This window comes from Hoplias malabaricus, chromosome 12, assembly GCF_029633855.1.
Source record: "Hoplias malabaricus isolate fHopMal1 chromosome 12, fHopMal1.hap1, whole genome shotgun sequence".
Lineage (NCBI taxonomy): Eukaryota > Metazoa > Chordata > Actinopteri > Characiformes > Erythrinidae > Hoplias > Hoplias malabaricus.
The window spans coordinates 31,660,128-31,683,753 of NC_089811.1; the positions used below are offsets into that span (position 1 = coordinate 31,660,128).

Here is a 23,626-nt window from a genome sequence, read left to right on the forward strand (position 1 = left end):
GTCTGTGATAAATGGTGCTTTCAAGTCTCGAGACATCACGGAGTTAATCTCCCTTAAATCCAATAGTGTTGAGCAGATTGCAGACTTCTTAGTGCTCAGAGACAGGAAAGTGACCTGTGCGTCCACTCTATCTCCCCTGGGTTTCTGCTCGTCACTGGCTCTTTTCTTCTGGGAAACCGTTTGTTTGGTATCTTTTTGATCTACTATGATCACCTGAAAAATATATTTTTTAAGTTTGTCAATGAAAGCAATGTGTCAAAACAAGAACTTTTTTTCCATGTGAGTATCTGTATGTTGTTTGTGTACCGCATGGCTTTTACTGTAGGTTTAAGCCTGTTAAGTTTCTCTGTTGACAATCAGAGTGAGAGGGCGAAATGCAAAGCTGTAGCAGCATCTCTGGTTATTATCAGGTTCAAGCTGAGTTTTACATCATTATTTATTTATGCCAAATGCCGTGTTTGTTTTTGTTACAGAGAGAGAGAGAAAAACCAGGTCAGTAGACTTGTAATAGCACGTTGACATCATGTCATGGGAATGGGTTTGTTACTTATACCAAATGTGGTTCATTCATCTTCTGTAACCTCTTCATACTTATCAGGAATGCTGGGGGCAAGTGTGAACAGAGTCACTGGGCACAAAGCAGTAACATACGGCAGAATTTGAGTTATTTTAGTTTATTTGTATAGTAACCTACATATTTAAATACTCTTTGCATTTTGTGAATATCTCATGGTTAATGAAGCCATTAAAAATATGTTAAAATTGATTAGAAACGATTGAGTTTCAGACACAAGAAAATAAACTTTCAGACAGGCTATATGTTTTATAGTTATTTTTTTTCTTTCTACCAGTTCTAGTCTGGCCCTTGTCTGACACTCCTCATATTAAAACAACTGGCATAGCTTTATATGAATGGTGATTAATAATGTAGTTGTTGTTGACATGTGCTGTTTTGTATGTGTAATGTGTTCAGGAGGTCACTCTATGGACTGTATCCCTACAAGTCAAGCATGATTGGGCTAGAGTCTCTAGCCAACCCATCTGAGGACTGGGACATCGTGGAGACCATCGGAAAAGGAACCTATGGCAAGGTCTACAAAGTGATCAACAAGAAAGATAGAAGTCAGGCAGCTGTGAAAGTCTTGGATCCTATTAATGTGAGTCTTTTAGACTGGATATATTATGAGAAAAGCCATGGTTGCTTTATCCATCTGTTAAAGGCATGTAAACTTTTCCATGTGATTTGACCACATTGTTCTTCATTGAGTTAGTTTTGTAAGTGTTTGCACGACTGCATTCTGTGCCTGAGAAACCCTGTTTGAAAAACTACACTCAGCACCAGAGTCGAAATGCACATTGACTTATTGACAATTATTTTACCAGATCGTCCATTTCTGTGTTCATAAAACATGGCCGATATTTGTCCTGCACCGCAACGATAGTTCAGATTTTAGAAAGGGTCAATTTTGTTGATTATCAGCATAGGTGTTATACTACTGGGTTGTTTTTAAATTATTAAATTGAGTATCCACATCCTATGTTTTAAATAAGATAGAGTTACCTCATTGTTTGAATGTGAATTCCTGGTGCTAGCAAATTAACTGACCAACTCTAGTCACCGTATATTAATGGGTCAGGAAATGTGTTTATAGACAGGATTGCCTCTCATATGAATTTATCACTAATTGTGCTTTTGAAAATATACCAATCAGCCGCAGCTTTGAGAAGAATATAGAGCTCAGACCTTCAATGACTTTCAAGCTTTTTTATCACTGCTTAACTTTCCAGTAGAAAACAAAATCTAAGTTGCTTTGCTTCCACTTTTGCTTTGTTCTGTTTGATTTGTATTCTAGTCACACAGCCAGAGTAGATTCCATAATTAGATTCTGCTATTTCTGCTTGCTACATTTCTTGCCTCTGTGCTATTTACTCACTATCTTCACGTGATGTCTGTCCTACATCGGTCAATCACTCTCTCTGTCTCTTTCTTCCTTTCATTACTTGTCTTGGTGCTGTGTAGTTTATTGTGACTCTGTGATGTGTGTCAACACCTCTGCAATAGGTCTGTCCAAGCCCCCATAACTCCTGGCTGCAATAGAGAGTGCCTTAAGCCCCAAGGGCTGTACACTGCTGTCAGTGATTGCTTGTCTGATTCAGTCACTTACACTCTTTGTCTGCCTTTAGCACGTTGGTTAAGTCAGTTTCACATCCATGTTCATATCAGACATGAACTCAGATACAGAATTTTGCTACATTCTCAGACATCATATTTGTCACGTCAGTGTGATCACTTTTTTTTTGCTTTAAAACTTAATAAAAACGCAAATAATTAATTTTGTTATTAGATTTCAGTAAGTTCACATTTGAGCATTTGGTCATAATATAAACCAAACATTAGAAACACATCAACGTGTGTTTTGTTGTCTCTGCAGGATGTTGATGAGGAGATTGAGGCAGAGTACACCATCTTGCGGACACTCTCCAACCATCCAAACGTTGTTAAGTTCTTTGGCATGTTCTACAAGGCTGATGAGCTCTCTGGAGGACAGCTGTGGCTGGTGCTGGAAGTGAGTCATTTTTTTCCTTCTTTAACTGGAATGTTTTGTAGAACCAGCTGGTAGAGTGCACTTAAAAGTTTGTATTAAATTTAAAATGACAAGACAGGTTTTCTGTAACTACTTTTTTGCATTGAACTATATGGCTACCTGCCCATCCAATTTACTTTTTGATATTATGGGTATAAATCAGCAATCCTTCGGCAGCATAAATAGCCTCTGCTTTTCTGGGAAGACTTTACCTTAATGTTGGAAGTTTTCTGTAATAATTTGATGGCATTTGGCCACAAGAACCTCAGTGATATCATTTAAGTAAAGTTGATTGTTTAGCTCTTTCAGTTTAACACTCCAGAGATTACATTTACATTTCTCCCCAGTCCAATGCTGGGTGACTTAAAGCACCTCTAACCAATGCCTCGCATTGAGCATTATGAGCTTACGGTTATGTGCAGCTGCTTCAGAAGTATGGGGGTTTTTCTGGAGATTGTATAAGAAATTATACTGTGTATAAACAGATGTTTTTAGAACTTTGCGTGAAGGGGCTGAGTGCTGCAAACACATGCACATCTCTATTCCTTATAAATCTTGAAGCAGAAAGAAATGTGATGCTCACTATGTCTGTTTCTCTCAGTTGTGTAATGGGGGTTCAGTAACAGACCTAATAAAGGGTTTGCTGATGAGGGGGAAACGTCTGGAAGAGCCTGTCATCTCTTACATCCTCTGTGGAGCGCTGTTGGTAAGACACACACACACGGACACACACACATACACGGACACTTTTAGGCTAATCCGCTAACCCCAGCACAGTGGAGGGGGCTGGCTCAGCAGTCTGCCAGGGGCACAGTGCTTATTTTGAAACAACAATGGAAAGGCTCATGAAGGGGGGTATGGGGCAGACGCTGCAGAAGAGCAAGAGGAGAGCATTATGGGGCAGCTGTAGAGCGAGGAAACACTACTTTGCAGAAGCAGCTCACAAAACCTTTCAGGTTTATAAAGGTCTGTGTAAGCTAAATGGCTTTTGAAATGGGACAAAAATCTTCACAGGTGCAGCTTCTATCATTGACCCTTAAAAACATTTAACTGCCTTTTATTCTTGCTACTCAACTCATCACTTAACTTAATGATCTGAGGCTACCACAAATAAATCAAGTGTGTGTGGTTGTTAATTCCTTAAACTTAGAACTTAAACACTAACCCCTCATTAAAATTTGCATGCATGTCTGACACACAGTTTTTATAGTTACTGAATAATTCATTCTAGACTGAGTAAATATTCTAAATAATAAACACTGGTTAATAAATACACTTAGAAGTTAAGACTAGTTTTGCTTTATAGTGTTAATGTGATGTCTAATATCCAGCTGTCGATTCTGTACCTAAGGAATCATATTTAATGAGCAAAGGCTGTAATGGAAGATGGAAGAAAAATGAGTACCATAACCTAGAAAACTAAATTGTTCTCACTTTCTTTAAATAAAGTTTGAAACAGGTTTTTATGTACTGTTTGCTTTGAAATCCATAAATGGAAAGTAACAGTCCAGTTTCTGTTTATTTTATCCACACATTTGCATATACCTACATATTTTTCATACACAATTTAGCCCAGTCGGGCGGCACGGTGGCACAGAAGGTAGTGTCCCAGTCACACAGCTCCAGGGACCTGGAGGTTTTGGGTTCGATTCCCGCTCCTGGTGACTGTCTGTGAGGAGTGTGGTGTGTTCTCTTTGTGTCTGTGTGGGTTTCCTCCGGGTGCTCCGGTTTCCTCCCACAGTCCAAAAACACACGTTGGTAGGTGGATTGGCGACTCAAAAGTATCCGTAGGTGTGAGTAAATGTGTGAGTGTGTGTTACCCTGTGAAGGACTGGCGCCCCCTCCAGGGTGTATTCCGGCCTTGTGCCCAATGATTCCAGGTAGGCTCTGGACCCACCGCGACCCTGAACTGGATAAGCGCTTACAGTTAATGAATGAATTAATTAATTTAGCCCAATCTCATTAATGCTGTTTTTCATGAAGAGTCTGAACTGCTTTTAAATGTATAACATCTAATGTAGATGTCTTATAATTCACTCACTTAATCACAGATTAACTCACTCAATCAGGTTTAACCAAATGCTCCACAAGGTGTGCTATTTGGTGCTGTACATCAGTGACCCTGTGTAATTGAGTCTTAAAAGTAATTACTGTTTTTGCTGCTTTGACCTACAAACATTATATGTTTGATATCAAATTGGGTTAAAGTCTAATGGAAAAGATGAGGATGGTCAGTAATTGACAATTGAGCATTGTATGATCTTAAACCATTTTCAGTGTCCTCAAACAATTCCACGCTTTTTTTTTCCTAGGGCCTGCAGCATCTGCACAACAACAGAATCATCCATCGTGACGTCAAAGGCAACAACATCCTGCTCACCACAGATGGAGGAGTTAAACTGGTGGACTTTGGTAATGACTGTGTCTATTTCAGTGTGTGATGACAGCTATGCAGCCTCAGGCACCACCCCCCCAGCAAACACACATGCAGACAGAACCTCTATACTACCACCCTTTGGTTCTGCAGGGAGATCTGCTACATAGCACATGAGCCTGTTTCATACAGCACCACGAAGTATAGAAATGGCAAGATTGAAAATCTGTTTTTGAAATATATTTATAGTGAAATTTATAGTGGTTTCTTGTGCCTACTTTGTATATGTACTGCCCTGTCTGACACTAGGTATATTTCTATTCTGGCTAATTTGAATATCAGTATACAGTGTTTAACACAGTGTATGTGTGTGTAGAGAGAGAGAGATGGATGTGGGGTAAATGACTTTGGCTTGCCTGAGGCATGTTTGTCTCTTTGTGTGAGGAGGAAAGTGGAGCCCTGCAGGGAGACAAAGCTGCTCCATTTCATTACAAACGTTGATGATGATGATGACGATAATGATTGCTGGTTCAATGGGCTGAGGCCTGGTGCCATGTCAAATTATGTGCCCCCTCTTAAAAGATGCAGATGTGTGTGTGTGTGTGTTCTTGTGTGTGTGTGTGTGTGTTCTTGTATGTGTGTGTGTTCTTGTATGTGTGTGTGTGTGTGTCCTTAATTATTTCATAGATGTTATTTATCTATGTTACAACAGCTGATGTAAGTCAATTCATTGTCTTTTGCTTCTAGCTATTAGTTTATAATACTAAAGAGAAATAAGGGTAAATAGAGGTGATCATTTGAATTTATGACACTTTTGTGTCTCATTTTCATAATGAGGCTGGTTTATCTAGGGCTGTGTGTTTTGCAGGTGTGTCAGCTCAGCTGACGAGTGCACGCCTGCGCAGAAACACATCAGTGGGAACGCCTTTCTGGATGGCTCCTGAGGTCTCTCTCACACACACAAACATTCATACTTTCTCTCTCTCTCTCTCTCTCTCTCTCTCTCTCTCTCTCTCTATCTCCTCTCACACACACACACAATTTTTGGAACTTGTCATCTGTACTTTTATTTATTTGAAACAACTGAAAACGTTTTTCCAGAAAAGCATATGTTTGCCTCTAATGAAGGCAAAGTAAACTCTGGGGGAAAAATGTATTTTGGTTTTTGTGTCATTTTCAGTTTACTACACACTGGAAATGAATGAGGATGGTCTTTTTTTTTAATTTTTTTTTTTTTTTGCTTTTGCTTCTCCTTGCCTTACATGGATTAGTCTGTCTGTGGTGTGTGTATATATATGTGCATTTTCGCATGTGTGCGCGCTCTCAAGTGTGTCTCCCATGTGTGTGAGTGTACTGGGGGTCGTGTGAAGGTTAATAGCTGAGAGCTGGTTTCCTCTGTATTGTGTATTCTGAATTGAAGTGAGATGATTGGCCTAGAGGGGGTCCACCCTCCAGGCCAATTAGAATTCAGTCTGGAGGAGCTGTTCTTCTATTTGATTATTAGTCACGGCTGAGAGTGGCACAAAACCTGCATGACAGAAAAATGCAGAGTTATTAACCAACAGTAATAACCTTGTACAGTATTTCTCATGAAGTATAACAATAACAGGGTGTTAAAATTTGAATTAGGCTTTGCATTGACTCCAATGAGCAGTAGATTGTCTCCTTTGGACAGGAGCGTTCTTTTTTTCTTTTCATAATTTGGCATAATTTTAACATTTGGCATAATTATGAATAATTCATAATATATGACTCAATTGTTTTGAAAACTCCAGATTTCTGGTTCACATTTAATATTGAACAAACCAATAGAAATTCTGCAAAAATGTATTGGAATATTTAATTCCATTGCTGATTTTTATTGTTTATTTTTTTATACTTTACTGTTTTGCTCCAGTAGTGCTAAATTTCAAGTTAGCCGAAATGGTATATAGTGCTATACTGGGAAGTACAAAGGTTATGTTTATGGAACTCTCTCTCTCTCTCTCTCTCTCTCTCTCTCTCTCTCTCTCTCTGTCTCTCTGTCTGTCTGTCTGTGTGTGCTTGTCTGTAGGTAATAGCATGTGAACAGCAGATTGACTACTCCTATGATACCCGCTGTGATGTGTGGTCTCTGGGTATCACTGCTATAGAGTTGGCTGATGGAGATCCACCTCTGTCTGAGATGCATCCTGTAAAAGCTCTGTTCAAAATACCACGGTGAGACACCAGAGGGCACCATACACATACACTAAAAAGATGAAGAAATGCCAAACGAAAGAGTCTGAGTAGGAAAAAAAAAGATAAAATGAGAGACAGAGGGAGACCATGGTATACTGAAGGGTGTGTAGATACTAGCAGGAAGGAAAAGAGGAGGAAAATAAGAGCACGACAAGAAGGTAGACAGGCCTCTTCTACTCTAGCTCACCCTCACTTTCTTTCAGAAGAATAACACCCTAAGGAGAGCAGATGATTCCAATGTGAGGAGAGGGAAACACTGCTGTCTATCACAGAAATGCTCCATGGATATCACAAAAGCTGTTCTTGTTCATAATAACCAAGAACAATGTGTTTTTAAGAAAGCCATTCCGATGTCTTGTTCTGCTTCCTGGATAAAGGTTTTTTTTTTTTGCTGTGTTGAAGGTTTCCCTCCTCAAAATTCCACTTTTGCATCCCTGTGATTAAATCTCAATGAAGTACATTTAGCTTGACATTTTTACGCTTTTCCCCTACATAATCAGGTAATCTGTGCCAACATGGTATTCTGATTAACGATTATTTGAAGGCTTTGATGGTAGAAGCGTTTGACCTTCTGTCATCAGTACAATCGCACTATTATCTCCCACAATGCAGTGTGGCTGTGCCCTCTGATTGCAATTTGCATGTGTGATTAGCCTTCTTTCTCATTGAGATGAGGCTGACACTCTGGCTCCCAGCACAATGTTATCTGTCCCTCACCGAGCCCACAGGAGAGGCAGGCTGCTGGCTGCTTGTGTGATGCTAACAGTACCCAGGCCTGGGGTCTGAACAACAGCAAAAAACATGTGCACTGCCTAGCATTAAGGATACTATGGCAGTTCTTAAAAGAGAGGGCTTGACAAAACTGATGCTACAGCAGATGTCTTGGTGGCCTTGGTTAACTCCAGCTGCACAAATTTCAGTTTACCTGAGTGTGATCTGAATATTGCCCTCTACTATATGACATCAGCATTAAGAGTGAAAAATACTCAATAAAATGTAAAGTTTTTATTTTCTTGATCATATAATCTATTGGTTCATATGTAAGTCCACACTACATCCCCTCTCTTTCAAAACTGCATAATAAAATAAGGATTGCATAGTGGTTACTCAGTGATTTATAACAGTGACTTTATTCTATAATATAATTAGTTTCTGGTCCTCATTATTCTATTGATTACTTTTTTCTTTCTCTCTCTTTCTTTCTCTCTCTCTCTTTCTTTCTCTCTTTTTCTCTCTCTCTCTTTCTCTCTATTTCTCTCTTTCTTTTTCTTTCGCTCTCTTTTTCTTGCTCTCTCTCCTCTCTCTCTCTCTCTGCATGTCTGAGTGTGGGTGTATCATCTTTCCACTTTCTCTTCATTCTCCCTGAAATGAAAATAGATATATGGACTGGGACACATAAATCAGTAGAATAGGGACCTTTAGCAGGGCGGGGTGTGAATAAATCAGTGTGTGTGTGTGTGCTCGCTGAGGTGTGAAATGATTCTGTTAACATGTCATCTGTCGTGGCCACACACACACACACATTCTCGTCAAGCTGAGATTATGAGGGGCGTGTGGAGACTTCAGTGGGAGATGTGCAGCTCGTAATGAAGGGCATGTGTGACTGTGGGACAGCCCCCCAAAAAATATACATAGATAATGAATTCCTTTGTTATTGGCACACTATTACTATCCCATGTTCTCTTGTACAACAAGGTTCAGAAGCCATTACCCATATTAGTATAAATACGCCATCTCTGGTTCAGTGCAGCCCTGAACAGGATGACTTTGTTGTTTTGGTTGTCTAGTTAAAGAGCTTATGATCACACATAACTCACAGGTTATATCAGCTTGACCTTGTTGGCTAGTTAGACTTTGTCAGAGGTGGAAAACGTTTACCTAATTAAGTATAACTAATAATTATAACTGTTTTTTTATTTATTTGAAAAATGTCAATAACACTACCACAAGAATATGTCTACGGGATTCTTATAGTAGGTTTAGACATGCATTGCAGCTGGCTACATATGTTGATTAAGTAAGAGATTACTACAAGGCAGTATTACAGGAATATTGAAGTTCTGTACAGCACTGTAGAATACACACAGTTTCTCAAGGGTTGCCGTTTTAAAGTGTTAGACCCAAATGTGAGATCTTGCTCATCGACAAACAGTGCACAAGAATCTGCTAGCACTTCTGCAGACAGTGTACGTCAACAACCTGTGAGAGCTGTGCTTATTTGCCTGTATGTGCCGTTAAGGCTTCAAAGCCTGAGCTGTTTATGATGTAAAGGATTCTGGAACTAATCCACATGTTTATCAGTTGCTTACCCAGTAGAGCTTGCAGCTCATGTTCTAGCATGTAGAGCTTTCTTGCCCTATTTGCATTTGTATTTTCATTTCTTCCTCATAGCCTCTTCATGTTTGGCAGAAATATGCAGCTTTGAAAGACGTGCCTCTGCCTTTCCTCCCTCTGTGTTGTCAGTAGACATAAATGTAACGCATCCCACTTTATATCATGCAATGCAAAAGTCTAAGTTATCTGAGATGAGAGTAATGGAGTGAATAAAAGACCAAAGCAGTAAAACCGTTAACAGGAGAAGTAATAATTGCCAACTGAGACAGTGCTGCTGTGTTGTTTCTGATGAGGATGTACATGTTAATTGCACTCTCCAGGCTGTAAACTGTCATATGGATGTAATATTGACCCAAAGTTATAATCTGATGACTTCCACATTCTATGCTTTATAGCTCTAATGCACACTGTAGTTTTAGAACTTAGGGCAGAATAATTGGCAATATCTAACACTTAAAAGAACATAAAATTCCAGTTCTGTGGCCAAGGTTTTGATTGGAAAACAGCATGACAAACTTGTATTTAGACAAAATAGAATGACAGAATTTGTGTAATTGTTTCTCAGATGGTGATTTGGCAGGGACAGTAAGTAATTACAATTCTGGGAAGTAAAATACTCTCTGGAAAGTAATTGTTAACTGTAGTTAGGTACTCATTAGGTGGATAGATATAAGAATAATTGCCATACAGATTTGAACACAGTCCTCCTGCCTTAGCTGTCCTGCAGAGCAACAACCTCAAATCTATTTTTAGTGTGCCGGCTGCTCAAGGTTTGAACCATGACTTTGACTGCTTTTCTCAGAAATAATCGCTGAGGAGCCGCTACGGTTGCTTGGTGGTTCAGAAAAATTGCAGGGCCTTTTGTATGTGGCAGATTACTATTGACAAAATGTCTGCTCGCCCATCTATCATACACAGCCCGGGACGGCGTAAGATTTTCAGTTTGAGTCATGTTTGTATGTCTGTGTGGCTATTTTTATCCCTAGCTCACTCTGCTCCTTCTTGCACACAGTGTCCCTAAGCCTAAATTAACCTATGAATTTATGAGATGAACATATTTTGGGTCTGACACTTCTTTTTAAGTTGGCATGTTTTTTTGTGCTCAACATATATTGATATGTAATATATATAAAGGTTTTATGCATGCATCGACCTTGAGTATGCAGACAGATAGAGAGGCTGTGTGTGTGTGTGTAGTGGCTGGTTCTGTGTGGGCAGGCCTCTTTGTGATGGATGAGGTGGGTTTCCAGTGGGCGATGAGCAGGGGAAATCTCTATCTGTGTCTTATGCCTTTTTGAGGCCAGCAGGGCATTTATAATGTGATCATCATGATGTACAATGAGTCATCGTTTATGCAAGCAGTAAAAGCATCCAAAACTCAGGCTTCTTTTTCTTTTTTTCCCTTTCATTTACATCTTTTGTTCATACAGAGATTACACACACGTTATGGCTTTAATGCTTTCCTACATATATTAGTGAAATATCACAAAATGAAACTTTCCTTGTGATCAGCTCTTTGAGAAACAAATGGAAAACCTGCAGTGTGATATTGTGACATATTTTCATTTTTCCATTTTATTCTCAGGGTTACTTGTTTGTTTATTTGTTTGACACTGTAGGGATATTTCTGAATCCAAATAATTTCTACTAAATCCCATTGAATGACGTTGATGTCTAGGCTCTGGCGTGGTTCTTAGAAGACCAGAAGCTTCTGTGTAGCAAGCATATAGCATGTATTAAATGATGCTTTTTCTCATCAACTTTAATCAAGCCATCAATCAAAAACAGATTGCCACCTCATGGATAACATGATGACACTTTGGGAACAGATTTTGGTGGGAAGACACAGACAATATGTAATACTTTGATGGGTTGTGGACATCTTCAAGTGCAAAATCTAAAGCAAAAATATCAAAGGTGTAGCTATTGCATTATTTAGCTAGAATTATGTCACCGGCATAACCTCAAGAATAGAAATTTTGTGTGCATGCATGTGTTTGTTGTGTTTTTCCTGCTTGTCATCTCTAGCGTAACTAAGCGATGTTCTGAGCCTGTAGCTGACAGCGTGTGCGTTTGGCAGTGTGCTCTCTGACATGCGTTTAGCTGCACCGCACCTCCATTAGAATAAAGCTCTGCTGTTTACATGCTGTCTCTGTGCCCTCACAAACACACGGTGAGGGGGGAGAGGGATGGTGGCAGACTCCGACTGGCACAATGAGCTCTGCAGCGCCATCAGCCATGCTGCCTTCACTTTGTTATGTAGAAGCAGCTCGCCACAACATCAAGGCGAGAGCGTAGCTGCGGGCTCGCATTATAGTTAGCACTGAAGGAGTCGGTTATATTCCTTTGATCTGCTCTTCAGAGAGGACTGTCTGTCTGAATTTCTATCAAAGTACGGAGTGACTTAGAGCAGCAGAGAATGACAGATTACCGGCAAAGGGAAAAAAAAAAAGAAAACAGTGCTTAACAGGGGTTTGGTTTATGTGCCTGGCTGCTTTGTTCTTGATGATAGTTTATGATGAAAGAGAGAGAGGAATGTGTTTTTAAGTAGTGTGTCTGTCCTTAAACCTGTACTGCACCTTGGTCTCTGTCTCTTGGTTGAGACTTCAATCAGCGCTAAAGTAGAGCGATTAAGAGTTACTGAATAAAAGGAATATCTAGGGGGGGATGGGAGGGCGGGAAATAAAGGATTTGATATCCGTCTGGCAATTAACCAATTAAATGATGAAATAGAATCCACTAATATGTCATGGAAGAGGCCAGTATGTCCCAGAAGTTTTTTGAGAGCTTTAACTTTTTCCTCCATTTTTAGCCCTGATTCTAGCTTGGTTTCTCTGCAGTGGAATACTGAGCAGTGTCTCCAGTCTTTATACCAACAGTCTCAGAATGAGAAGTACTAAACTGTCACTGTGGTGGTACACTCAAAGCTAAGTTATAAGTTATTTTAGGGACAAATCACAGTAGAGAACCATTTATCTTCTTGATTTTAAGGATTTTTTTTAAAATCCCAATTCTGCCAAACATTAGACATGATAGTTGAGTGGGAGAGAGAGGGGAGCCATCATACCCACCCAGATTGTGCTCTCCTCGGCACGTGACCCCAGATGGCTGATACACCATCAGGGATTGATATGCCAATGATAAAGAGAGCAATTACACTGCTGCATGACTCCTCACTTTTTACTTTGTTTTTTTTTTCGTTTATAAAATATCAATAATGATACTTTTTTGCCCTAGAAAGCGAATAAATATCTTCACATACAGCTCTTTAAATGTGCACACTGTAACTTTAAGGCAAGCATTTTAACTATATAGTTAATTTACATTAATTGTATTTTGATTAACAACAATTCCTGTAAAATACCAGTTTCTAACAGTAAAACTATAATTTTATAATTTTCTTGGCTGGGAGTTCCGGCTGTGCAGAAATCTGAATGTAGCAGATGTGTCCAGGAGGTCCAGGACCTTGCATGCCCCATTGGTGGGTGGGTGTTCGTCTCCTAATGGATGGCCGTAGGTCAGGGCTGTTGACAGGAGAATTACTTGCTCTCATACCTCGACCGCACTGAGGCAGATGCTACCTGACATACACTCTGAGCCTCACATCGTTTGTCATCTTCCAGCAGACTGGCTCAGCCCTGGCCCACACCCAAACTCAGCCTCTACTACTTCAGCACTCCCTGATCTATGTCTAAACTCTCTCTAATCAGCCTGAGGGGTTTGAATTCTGATGTAATGAGGGAGAAATAGAAATTTGCCTTGCGACTTAATGATAACAGAAGGACTCTTCCAGAATCCATAAAGGCATGTATTAGGGGTGAAAGACCAGACCGGCTGACAGGTCTTTGAATGTCAAGGGAGTTAGTCAAATGTACTTACATACAGTGTGGACAGTATATTTGGTCTAGCAACAAAGCCTGGGTTAGGTGTACGGTAGAGAGGTTGGATTAACTATGGCATGAAAGTAAATATTAGTATAGTTATATATATATTTGTAATTAAAAACAAATTCACATTGGATTAAAGCAAAACAAATTCTTTTTTTTTTTTTTTTTTTTTTTTTTACCAAGGTTGTCAAAGGACAAATCTTTTCTTCAGCTTTTGAACATTCCTGTGCGTTTTAATTTTAGTTAAATGATATATATTATAGTTTATTTGTTTCCGCGGCCCTGAGATTGATTAAGCGGCAAAGATGATGATGATGACATTTATTAGTTGTATTTCATTTATATTTTTATCAAAGATTTACTGCTGGTTCCGCATGGTTTCTATAGGGGCGCTAATTAGTGCAGCACCGGGTTTTTTAGAATAAAGCGTCTCCGAGGGAGGGAGAGAGAGGTTGAGCGAGTGTTTGTAATCATTTATCATCGTGTTTCAGTAGTAAATTCAGACTCAGAATGACTCAATATCTACTTGTATGTGTTTTATATAAAAGGGCTCATGCACTGTGGTGGTTGAGAGTATATTTCTGTCGTTTAACCTGTTGTGTGTTTACACCGCTATCGGTGTGTTGCGGATACTGAACGTCGTTTATATTTCACCACTGGGAAATTTAATCCAGAAACTGAAAAACGTCCACACGGCACATATAGTGATAATTGTGTATTTACAGACGTCAGTGCACGTGCGCAAGCACAAAACGGCGCCAAATTATTAGTTGTAATAACGGCTAAAATTTAGGTTGACCAGACGTCCTCTTTTACCCGGACATATCCTCTTTTTTAGACTTAAAAAATATCCGGGATTTTGTTTTTTTTTAGAGTTTACATAGAACTTCGAAAGCGTTTCGTTCACAAACTAGTCCCGCCCTCCCCTACTCCGATTGGTTCGCTTGAGTGAGAAGGGGGCGTGGTGAAGTAGCCTAAGATCTTCTGATTGGACGGTCTGACTGTAGAGCTACCGTTATTGGTCGATAACCTTCTCTGTAAACATTTAATTGGTCAGTAGTTCTTATTAACGTCAGGCAAAGCTCATGTACCCACCCTCAGCCCGAGCAGCTATGCCGAAACGTAAATGTAAGTTCTCGGATGAATTAAAAAAGAAATTCCCATGTTTAGCAAATAAATGTGTAAAGCACTTAAAAGCACACATAGGTTCAGCTAAGCATACAATGGCAGCGAGGGGCGAGAGCTCATCACCCCCCCACCCCCTACTAAAATTCCAATATCGGATCTATAACAATAACTTAAAAAAATCTGCATATTGGCAAATATTGGCCGCCGATATTTCGTGCATCGCTATTTGATATATGGTGAGTCTTTAACCAGAAATGTGCAAGTCTCGACTTTTCTGTGCATGTACAGTTAAAATGCTGGCTACCTATGAATTGATTTTATATATTCTTTCATCTGGCAAATCTGTGGAAAAACTTTGGTGTCACAACTGACTCTGATCTGTCCCTTGATGAGCACATAAATGATATTAGTAGAACAGCATTCCTTTATTTGCAAAGTATTGCTAAGCTAAGAAATGCAGTGTCAATGTAAGATGCTATAAAATGAATGCCTTTTATCACTTCTAGGTTGGACTATGGCAATACCCAGATTATGGGGTGTTCCAGTAAAAGCTTGAATAACAGTTAATGAGTTCAAAACGCTTCAGCCAACCTTTACACACTATGGAGTTTGACTGTATTAGACCTATATTATCTGCACTACATTTGCTGCCAGTCATATCCAGAATAGATTACAAAGTTCTGCTGTTGACACAAAGTGACCCTGCCTTTCTGTACTTCACTGAACAAGTATTATGTTGTGAACCATTGCACCCTTAGAACAGAAGATGCTGGCTACCTGTTTTTGCTTTGAATAACTAAATCTAATGCAGGTGGAGGAGCATTTTCATGATCATGTCCATAGAGAATTGTTGTACTCCAGGATGCCGGAATGTCACTCAAGATGGATACTGCGGCACCTTGATGACTCTGGGAGCTGTCATATCCATGCTGCCGTGTTTCAAGACCCTTTTTCAATTTTTAGATAAACTGCTCTAGTTAGGTCTTTTAACGCAAACAACTCATACTCTAATTATTCTTAAAGCATTCGGTCACCCAGAGTCAAACAAGACCCAAGCCTGTGTGAGCTAATGCTGGAGATTGATTGTTCGAGGTTGGTGTCCTCACCTTTCTTTCATGCAACCAGCTCTGAACATGAGACTGCACAAACTGAACATGCAAAAAAAAAAAAGCAAATTCTTGCTCATTCCCCATGGAGCAGTTTCTTCCTTATGCTCTGAGGGAGTTTTCTTTGCCACAGTCACCTCTGCAGTGCTCACTTGGGGCCAGTTGTTAAAAGCGCTCTGTAATCAAATTGGATAGCACTGAATTTGATTGCTTCAAAAATAAAGTTTTTATTTTCTAGAGGGATGTCTGTGTATAGTTGGTCAAGGGTTCTCTGTATCTATAGCTACCTCTAAAGCTCTGCTATAGGTTGAGTGATAATGTGTCACTATAGTGCAGCTGAAGTGAGATTTTATTTAGTAGTCTTAATATCTCAGGTGTAGTATATTCTAGAGCCTGTGTTGACTGTGAGACTGTAATAGATATTTAGCCTTGTTTTTTTCTTTGTGTGAATGTTGACATCACTCTTTTGCCATTTTATGTAAAGTTTCAGAACGTAAAACTCAAGTGCACTGAGATTTGTTTATTTGGTTTTTTTTTTTAGAAACCCATCTCCTACGCTTCGTCATCCAGACCAGTGGTGCAGAAGTTTCAGCCACTTTATTGCTCAGTGAGTACTATGGCGTAGTTTATTTCTCTGATGCTGTTACACTCTAAAGCAGTGGCGTTTCTGATTAATTTTGCAGTGCTGAACATCACCACAAGACCTTTTATGGCGATGCATGTTTCTCTTTCTGTGTATTGTATTATCCGACGTCATATTTAAACCATTATTTGTAACTTTGTACCTGTGTAATCATTGTGACGTATTTTGGAATTGTGTCCAGTATAAAACACCTTACCTATCGTCAATTTTAAAAATGGAGCATGTCACTAATTAATAGGTAAATTCACTGTGCACGTTAATGCCACATGGCTTTCCTTACATAAAAACCCTTGTCTCTTATTGAATGTATTTTATTTTCTGTCCTTGCGTCTCCTATGTATATCATATTTCAAATTGACATCTCCTTCTATTATTAATACTGGTGTATGCTGATAAAGCAGTGTTATAATGTAAGTCATTTTCATGGCTGAAATGTTTTACTGTTTTTCATTCTGTATCATGGCAAGAGGAATTATGATTACTTCTGTACGTGCAAAACGTACAATGACATCTTACATCCACAGTGTCCACAGCAAAAATATAGTCTAATTTCAGCCAGGGTTTGCCAGTGAGGTATAATATGATGATAAATAAAATCAGTAATTCAATAACTGTGGGTGTGCGTGTACATGTATGTGAGAGTAGTATAGCTTGACATAGCTCTCTCTCTCTCTCTCTCTCTCTGTGTGTGTGTGTGTGTGTGTGTGAGAGAGAGAAAAGAACTGAAAGACTGTAATTATTATATCATTATTAGAAAGGAAAATCTTGAGAAAGAGCTTGTGCAAACAGCAGGAAGCTGAAATTGGCTCATTTATTTGTGTTATTTGTGCATTTGTCAGTGAGGCAGGTCTATCAGCCTTCCCTGATGGATTAAAAGCAGAGAGTGAATCATATTAATAATCTGTAGTGTTGTGAGTGCGCATTTTGCCACATTTTAAACATGTATATTCATTTGTCAGTCCACAAAGTGGACACCAATGCCATCATTGCTGTAAGTAGCTGTGCCCATTGATACAACTGTTTTTGAACATAAACCCTCACAAAATAATATTATGAGAAATAAAATATAGGCTATGATGTCATTATAGTAAACCAGAGGTTTGAATTTTACCCAAAACAAAATTCGTCTGTTTTTAAAGGGTATAATTAACTCTCAGCATCTTCACATCTCATTCAATACCAGAAAAGGCAAAACCCTCAGTAGTGGATAGGAAAGCATTTCTGCATAACTTTCAGCATTCAGACTGTTCAACTGCTTCCTGGATTCATCTGTTACATTAAATAAAACCTCAAAATGAAAAGAGGCCCTTGATAAGTGGCACATTCAATATCTAACGACAGAAATGACTGAAAAAAATTGTTTCAGGGCACTGTCAGCTCAAAAAACATTACTTTGAATAAATCGTGTGTGTGTGTGTGTGTGTGTGTGTGTGTGTGTGTGTGTGTCTTTAGTCAGAGGCAGACAATCTTATCAGGTGATGCAGGCTCTTTATAGGACACCTCCCACTCCTAATTGAATGCGAGTGTGTAGCTGTTCTCAGGCTAATAAATGCATCAGCAGTGTCCGTAATTGTTCAGTGGAATTGCTTCCTCTTTCGTATCTGCATGGCCCTGCTGTTAGAAGCCCAGTCAGGCACAGCGCTAATGGAGGAACCTTTGGTGTAATGTTCTGATTCTAATGGCTTTTAGAACGGCTGTCTACAGAATGGTGGAGGTGATAGGCAGACAGGGTGAATTTCACTGGAGATTAGAATAGTGTCACTTAGATGGCTGTTGTTCGTCTTAGCCTGACGCTGCCTGTGCTGTGGCCATGTCCTTACCTATTTATTGAGCTTGTAATGTTTTTAGATATTGTCATTGCACAGTGTGACAATATGAATAAGGAGAATATTTTGACTGTTTTATCTGTTCGTGTTATCTAAAAGATTTCTCCCTTTCCTCCTATTTATTTCCTCCTAATTGGCTCTTCCTTAAATAGACTGCATGAGGTAAACATGAAAGGATGGTGGTCAGCACATATTAAAGCATCCCCAGTGTTACTGAACTTAAAAATAAATCATGAACACTGCCTATCAAGAGGTAATATGCATAGGTATGAATGGTAGTAAATATTGTACTGTACTCTACATGGATAGGAATGACTATAAATACTATAGGTCAAGGGATACAGTAACATAGGCCTCTGTGTTAGTGTGTACGGTTTTCCCAGTGGTAATCCATAGCGACAATATTTTTTATATATACATCTATGGTGTCTTGTACATAAACATGAATTATAGTAAATACTGTGTATCAATGGGTCTCAACAGTGGCTTGACATAGATTTGAATGGCAGTGAATACTGTACATATTATGGTATGGCATTCCCAGTGATGTAACACATAGACATGAATTGTTAAGTGTACTGTATACATTATAACACTGTAGGTAGACACGAATGCTAGTGAATATTACTTGAGAGATTTCAGATTTCAGTATAGATTTTATGACTTGTTCTTGTTCTACTTGTTCTACTGTCGTCTGTGGCAATAAACAGGCTATTAATTGCTGCCATTTTGCAAAGAGGGATAATGAGAGTGAGGTTATCGGATGTGGTGCACGCAGACAGATCATTTATCCTTTTAGACATGATTATGGTCAACGTGTCAACAAAACCTGGTGATTCCTGCGTCGTAAAAGCAGGGCTGTGGGGAGAGGATAAGAATGTTAGCACTGGTTTCTGTGGAAGAGACGAAGCGTGTCTCAGTTTTTCATGTGAATCTTCAACCTGCTACAGTTTAGTTTGGTGTCAGGCTACAGGAGGATGTTCAGGTGACTTTTTAGCCATAAAATATTTTCTTGTATAATGCAAGCATCTTTAAATATGCAGAGGATGTCTTTTAACATTTAAGACCTTTTCTTTCTAACATTAGTGTCTTTTATCTTTGCTGTCATTCTCACTGTGTAGGTGTTTGATAAAAGATTTTGAAGTGCGGCCATCGGTGACCCATCTTTTGGAACATCCGTTCATTAAACAAGCTCATGGCAAGGACGTTGCGCTTAGGAAACAACTCTCAGCTCTCGTACAGGACCAGCAGGACGTTGGCTGCAGGACGAGGACCAGGTCTGTGTCTTTCCTATAAGCTGTGTATAAGCCAAATCATGTCTTGAATTATTGCGGAAATATTTTACCTTTTCAGAGCTAACTATTGGCTTACCAAAAAGCTTTGCTTTATAAATATGATCTGTTCTTGCCCCCCTCCTCCCGACCCCCAAAATGGAATTGATTTCAGATAAAAGCTGATTTTATATCACAAAGTAGTTTATGTTCCAGTCAGTGTAAACTTAATTGACATTTCTTCTTATCACTGATACATTGAGTGACGAATGGAACAGTTCCTTCAGGATATTGTGCTACATTTAGCAGAGAAGAGTAGCATACAACAGTGTAAAAATACATATAATAAATGCTGACATTAGAGCAGACAAACATAGGTACAGATCTATTCGTACACATGAACTGTACTTAAAACTAAGCACAAATAAAGATGAGACTATGAAAATGAGTGTATTGAGGACTGTAAAAGGGATTGTCGGTGTGTTCTGTGAATATGCTGTGTCTGTGCCTTTTTTCCTACTCCTACTTTAATTACATTCTGACTATTTTTTTTATGTGCTTGGAGTTTGACAGTTTTTTTTTTTCTCCTATCTTTGGCTATGTTGAGGGAGGACTTGATTATGCCGTATTTCACTTAACCAGTAGGGGGCAGAATGCTCTCTCTTTGAGCTGTACAGGTTGTCCATACAGTTTCAGTGAAGTGTGTTTATGCCTTTTCTGAGTGAATATGTGAATATCATGTTGAAGAAGAGCACAGTAGTGCCTCTGATATAACAGAAATGATTTTAGACACTAACTTTCATCAATGACGGTAAATGTTATCATTAAGGAGTTTAATGTCAGTGTTGGTTACACATCGTTTCTGTCCAATGAGAAAAAATCATCTTCAAAATAGCAACAAAACTAATGGAAGTCACCGCACAAAGATTTTATTTAAAGTAATTTTGGAGCATTTCTATTGGTCCATTCATCATGAAATGTTCTCACAGTGTGATAGACAACTGTTGTGTTCAAATGATGTAGTACACTAAATATGGAGATGCATGTTTTTTCATTGGACAGCCAGACAGACAGAAAACACTGCTCTACGAAGTATGTTTTTGTTGTATAACACAATATCACTACAGATAATGTGTGGCCTAGAATGACATCTGTGACTGTGCATTAGACATAGTATTTGTGGTCTCTGACTGAGGTTAGTTGGGCAGCCTAAGGTGGTGTGTTTATTTCAGGATGCTGAAGGTTTACTTAAGTTTAGTTTGAATAGACAATGCTGAGACGACTGAGACACGGTCCTGCTTAGATCAGCTTTTACCCTCAGTCACACATTTACCCCACACTGGCAGTTTAGAACTATACGTGTTCTTTAAAAATATTTAATAACTCTTACATGCCTTATAACACTGGGTGATGGGAGTTCACCACATTATCTTAAGAACAGAGGGCCAAAAAGCATATAATGGAGCAATATTGGTGCTCTGGAGAACCTTACAGTTGATAAACTAACAAAATAACAAAAACCTAAGTCTTTATGTAAACGTAGAGCATGGAATTTCTCTTTTTAAAAAGTTTCTTGCACCTATGCTCAATTTCTCAGGATGCCAGAATCCTGGACTTTGTCACTTCTCTAACCCAGAGAGAGTGAGATTAGTTATAGAAAATATATAATGAGATTATAGGCTTGAATGTGAAGTAGAGAAGCCTCCGCCCTCCCAGTTTAGTCAGTGATAGTAAGATCAGATAGAAAATGAGGGAATGTGAGAGGGCTGATGAGCAACACACACACACACCTACTGAGATGCTGTTCTGTGGGTGAAGGCCAGTGGTTTGATGAGGAGTAGATGAAAGTTTAGAATCAGAGTGTAATCGCTGCTGATGGGAAGAGAGCAGTTCAGGAAATGGTGAGTGGGTCTGGGGCATTAAGTCTGACACTAGTTCACTGTTGGACAGAGACTAAACATTTGATTTGTTATAAATGAAGCTGGACATTAGGCGTGAGCGAAGAAACAGTTAAAAAGGAAATTTACTGTATTTGCCGTATTTGCTCTTTTGATAGTATTTAAAAAGAAGATTTGCTCACTGCTCCCCTTGCACCAATTGTAGATTATCAACATAATTGAGTTTCCTGCATTTTTATCTTTGCACTGCAGCTACAAGGCTAATGTAGTTTGAAGACACAGACTTTCTGACATACTGTCATCCAGGGAAATGGGTAAAAGTATATTCCAAAGCTCAAAATAATAATTTCTGAACCTGAAACATTTGTCTGTTTAATAGTGAGTCATTGAGTTCCAGGTCCCACATTAGCAGTCTAGATTGCATAACATCTTGATGCAATGTGTGGTAACTGCTTGATGACTTAGGCATGCAGTTTGCATGAAGCTTATTTATTTACGTGAGCTTCCTTTGCAAGCTGCAACAGACTTTCAGTACATTCATAGTTGAAGACTTCCGTCAGAATAAAATGTATGTATTTAGTAAAAATGTGTACATTTCTTGTCTACAAATGTGTAGAGTCTAGGTTATCAAATGCTTTTTCTGAAATCAAGAGTATTACTAGTATATTCCTCCCCTTTCTGCAATAGCATGCTCTACTGTCTTGGGGAGAATTTACACTAGTTGTTGGAACATAGCTGTGAGCATATGATTGCATTCAGCCTGAAGAACATTAATGAAGTCAGGTACTGATATTCTGGATCAAGAACACAAAAACTCGTAATTTATTGAATGGTACTCTGTTAATCAATGTATCACTGTTTGTCTGCATTATTACTCAATGCAGAGGGGTTTAATACACCATTAGCCGACAAATGTTGATCATGGTGACCTTGGGATCAAGTGAGGCTGCCCCAAAGCATCTCTTCTATTGGCAGTGCCTCTCTATGGGGATTATACAAGCCTGTGTGTGCACAATTTAATGGCTTTGTCAGCAATGGGTGCACATTAAAGTAGCTGTGTTAACAAAATGAACCTTTTATGTATCTTTTTGAGCCATTTAGCCTGGGCCTCTATTTGGAAAGTATAGTAGCTCAGACTGCAGTCCCCTCTCTTTGTTTTTGTTTTTTTCCTCTCTATATTTTTTCTCACCAGAATAACACGTCCTCAATGTTCTTGCTCAGGACCTGAGGGCTTGGTGTTTTGTTTGAATGAACCAGCTGGTCCCCTGCTAACCTCTTGCTCCACAGGTCATAACCAACACTGCAAGATCAAAGTCCTATCAAGTGCTGCAGCTACCTGCTATAATAGACTACAATTCCCAAAACACAAATCCACTCTAGACTGCAGCACTCAATTCTGTGTATGAAATCTGTGTATGAGTGCCTGGATTCCTCCTGCACTTAAAACAGTAGTAATTGAAACTTGTTTTATTTTACAGGCATGAAAGGATCAATACTAGAAAAACACTGCTTATACAGAGCTGCCCTGATGATGACCTGGTGAACCTAGAGTTTTTAGATGAGGTTAGATGTTTTATACATGATCACAGTTTAGGTTTCTTGAAAGCTGAAGTCTACATTTATTACTTTTCTGTACCTGGTAACATCTTTCTTACTGCCAGGGAAAGTCTATTTAGCATGATATTAGTGTATTGTACTAGTGTGATGTCCATTAAATGTCCTGTAACGTGTTTGTTTTGGCATTTATTTATTCTTAATAGGAAACAATAATAAAACATCTTCAGAAGCGCTACGAAGAGCTGCAGATATACACCTATGTTGGAGACATCCTTATTGCTCTAAACCCATTTCAGGGTCTGAGCATTTACTCACCACAGGTCAGTGATGCCTTATAGGTTTTAGTAAAACACAGATCACATGGTAGGCCTTATTTGTAACTTAATATATATATATATATATATATATATATATATATATATATATATATATATATATATATATATATATATATGTATGTATGTATATATATATATATATATATATATATATATATATATATGTATGTATGTATGTATATATATATATATATATATATGTATGTGTGTGTGTGTGTGTGCATCCTCTGGCTTGTCGTGGAGTTTTGAAGAACCACTATACCCTTTGCCATGTTTAGTTAAGTCTTTCTTTTCTACCTCCTCCTCACAGTTTTCTAAGCTGTATCATGGAGCAAAGCGTTTGGATAATCCTCCTCATATCTTTGCCACAGCTGATGCAGCCTACCAGGGCATGGTGACTTTCTGCAGGGACCAGGTACGAAAGGTTCTTTGTTGCACTTGTGTACAGGAGACACTGTA

General features: G+C 38.9%; 1 protein-coding gene across 1 annotated transcript in view; it reads left to right on the forward strand.

The window, feature by feature from the left end:
* Positions 1-23,626, forward strand: part of myo3b (myosin IIIB) — a 104,813-nt gene that overhangs the window by 9,886 nt on the left and 71,301 nt on the right. The window contains exons 3-13 of the mRNA XM_066685927.1: positions 974-1,157; positions 2,433-2,567; positions 3,187-3,291; positions 4,898-4,997; positions 5,828-5,904; positions 7,013-7,158; positions 16,176-16,241; positions 19,225-19,380; positions 22,751-22,835; positions 23,033-23,149; positions 23,478-23,582. Coding sequence (XP_066542024.1) covers positions 974-1,157; positions 2,433-2,567; positions 3,187-3,291; positions 4,898-4,997; positions 5,828-5,904; positions 7,013-7,158; positions 16,176-16,241; positions 19,225-19,380; positions 22,751-22,835; positions 23,033-23,149; positions 23,478-23,582 — 1,276 coding nt within the window. The remainder of the gene's footprint in view (positions 1-973; positions 1,158-2,432; positions 2,568-3,186; positions 3,292-4,897; positions 4,998-5,827; positions 5,905-7,012; positions 7,159-16,175; positions 16,242-19,224; positions 19,381-22,750; positions 22,836-23,032; positions 23,150-23,477; positions 23,583-23,626) is intronic.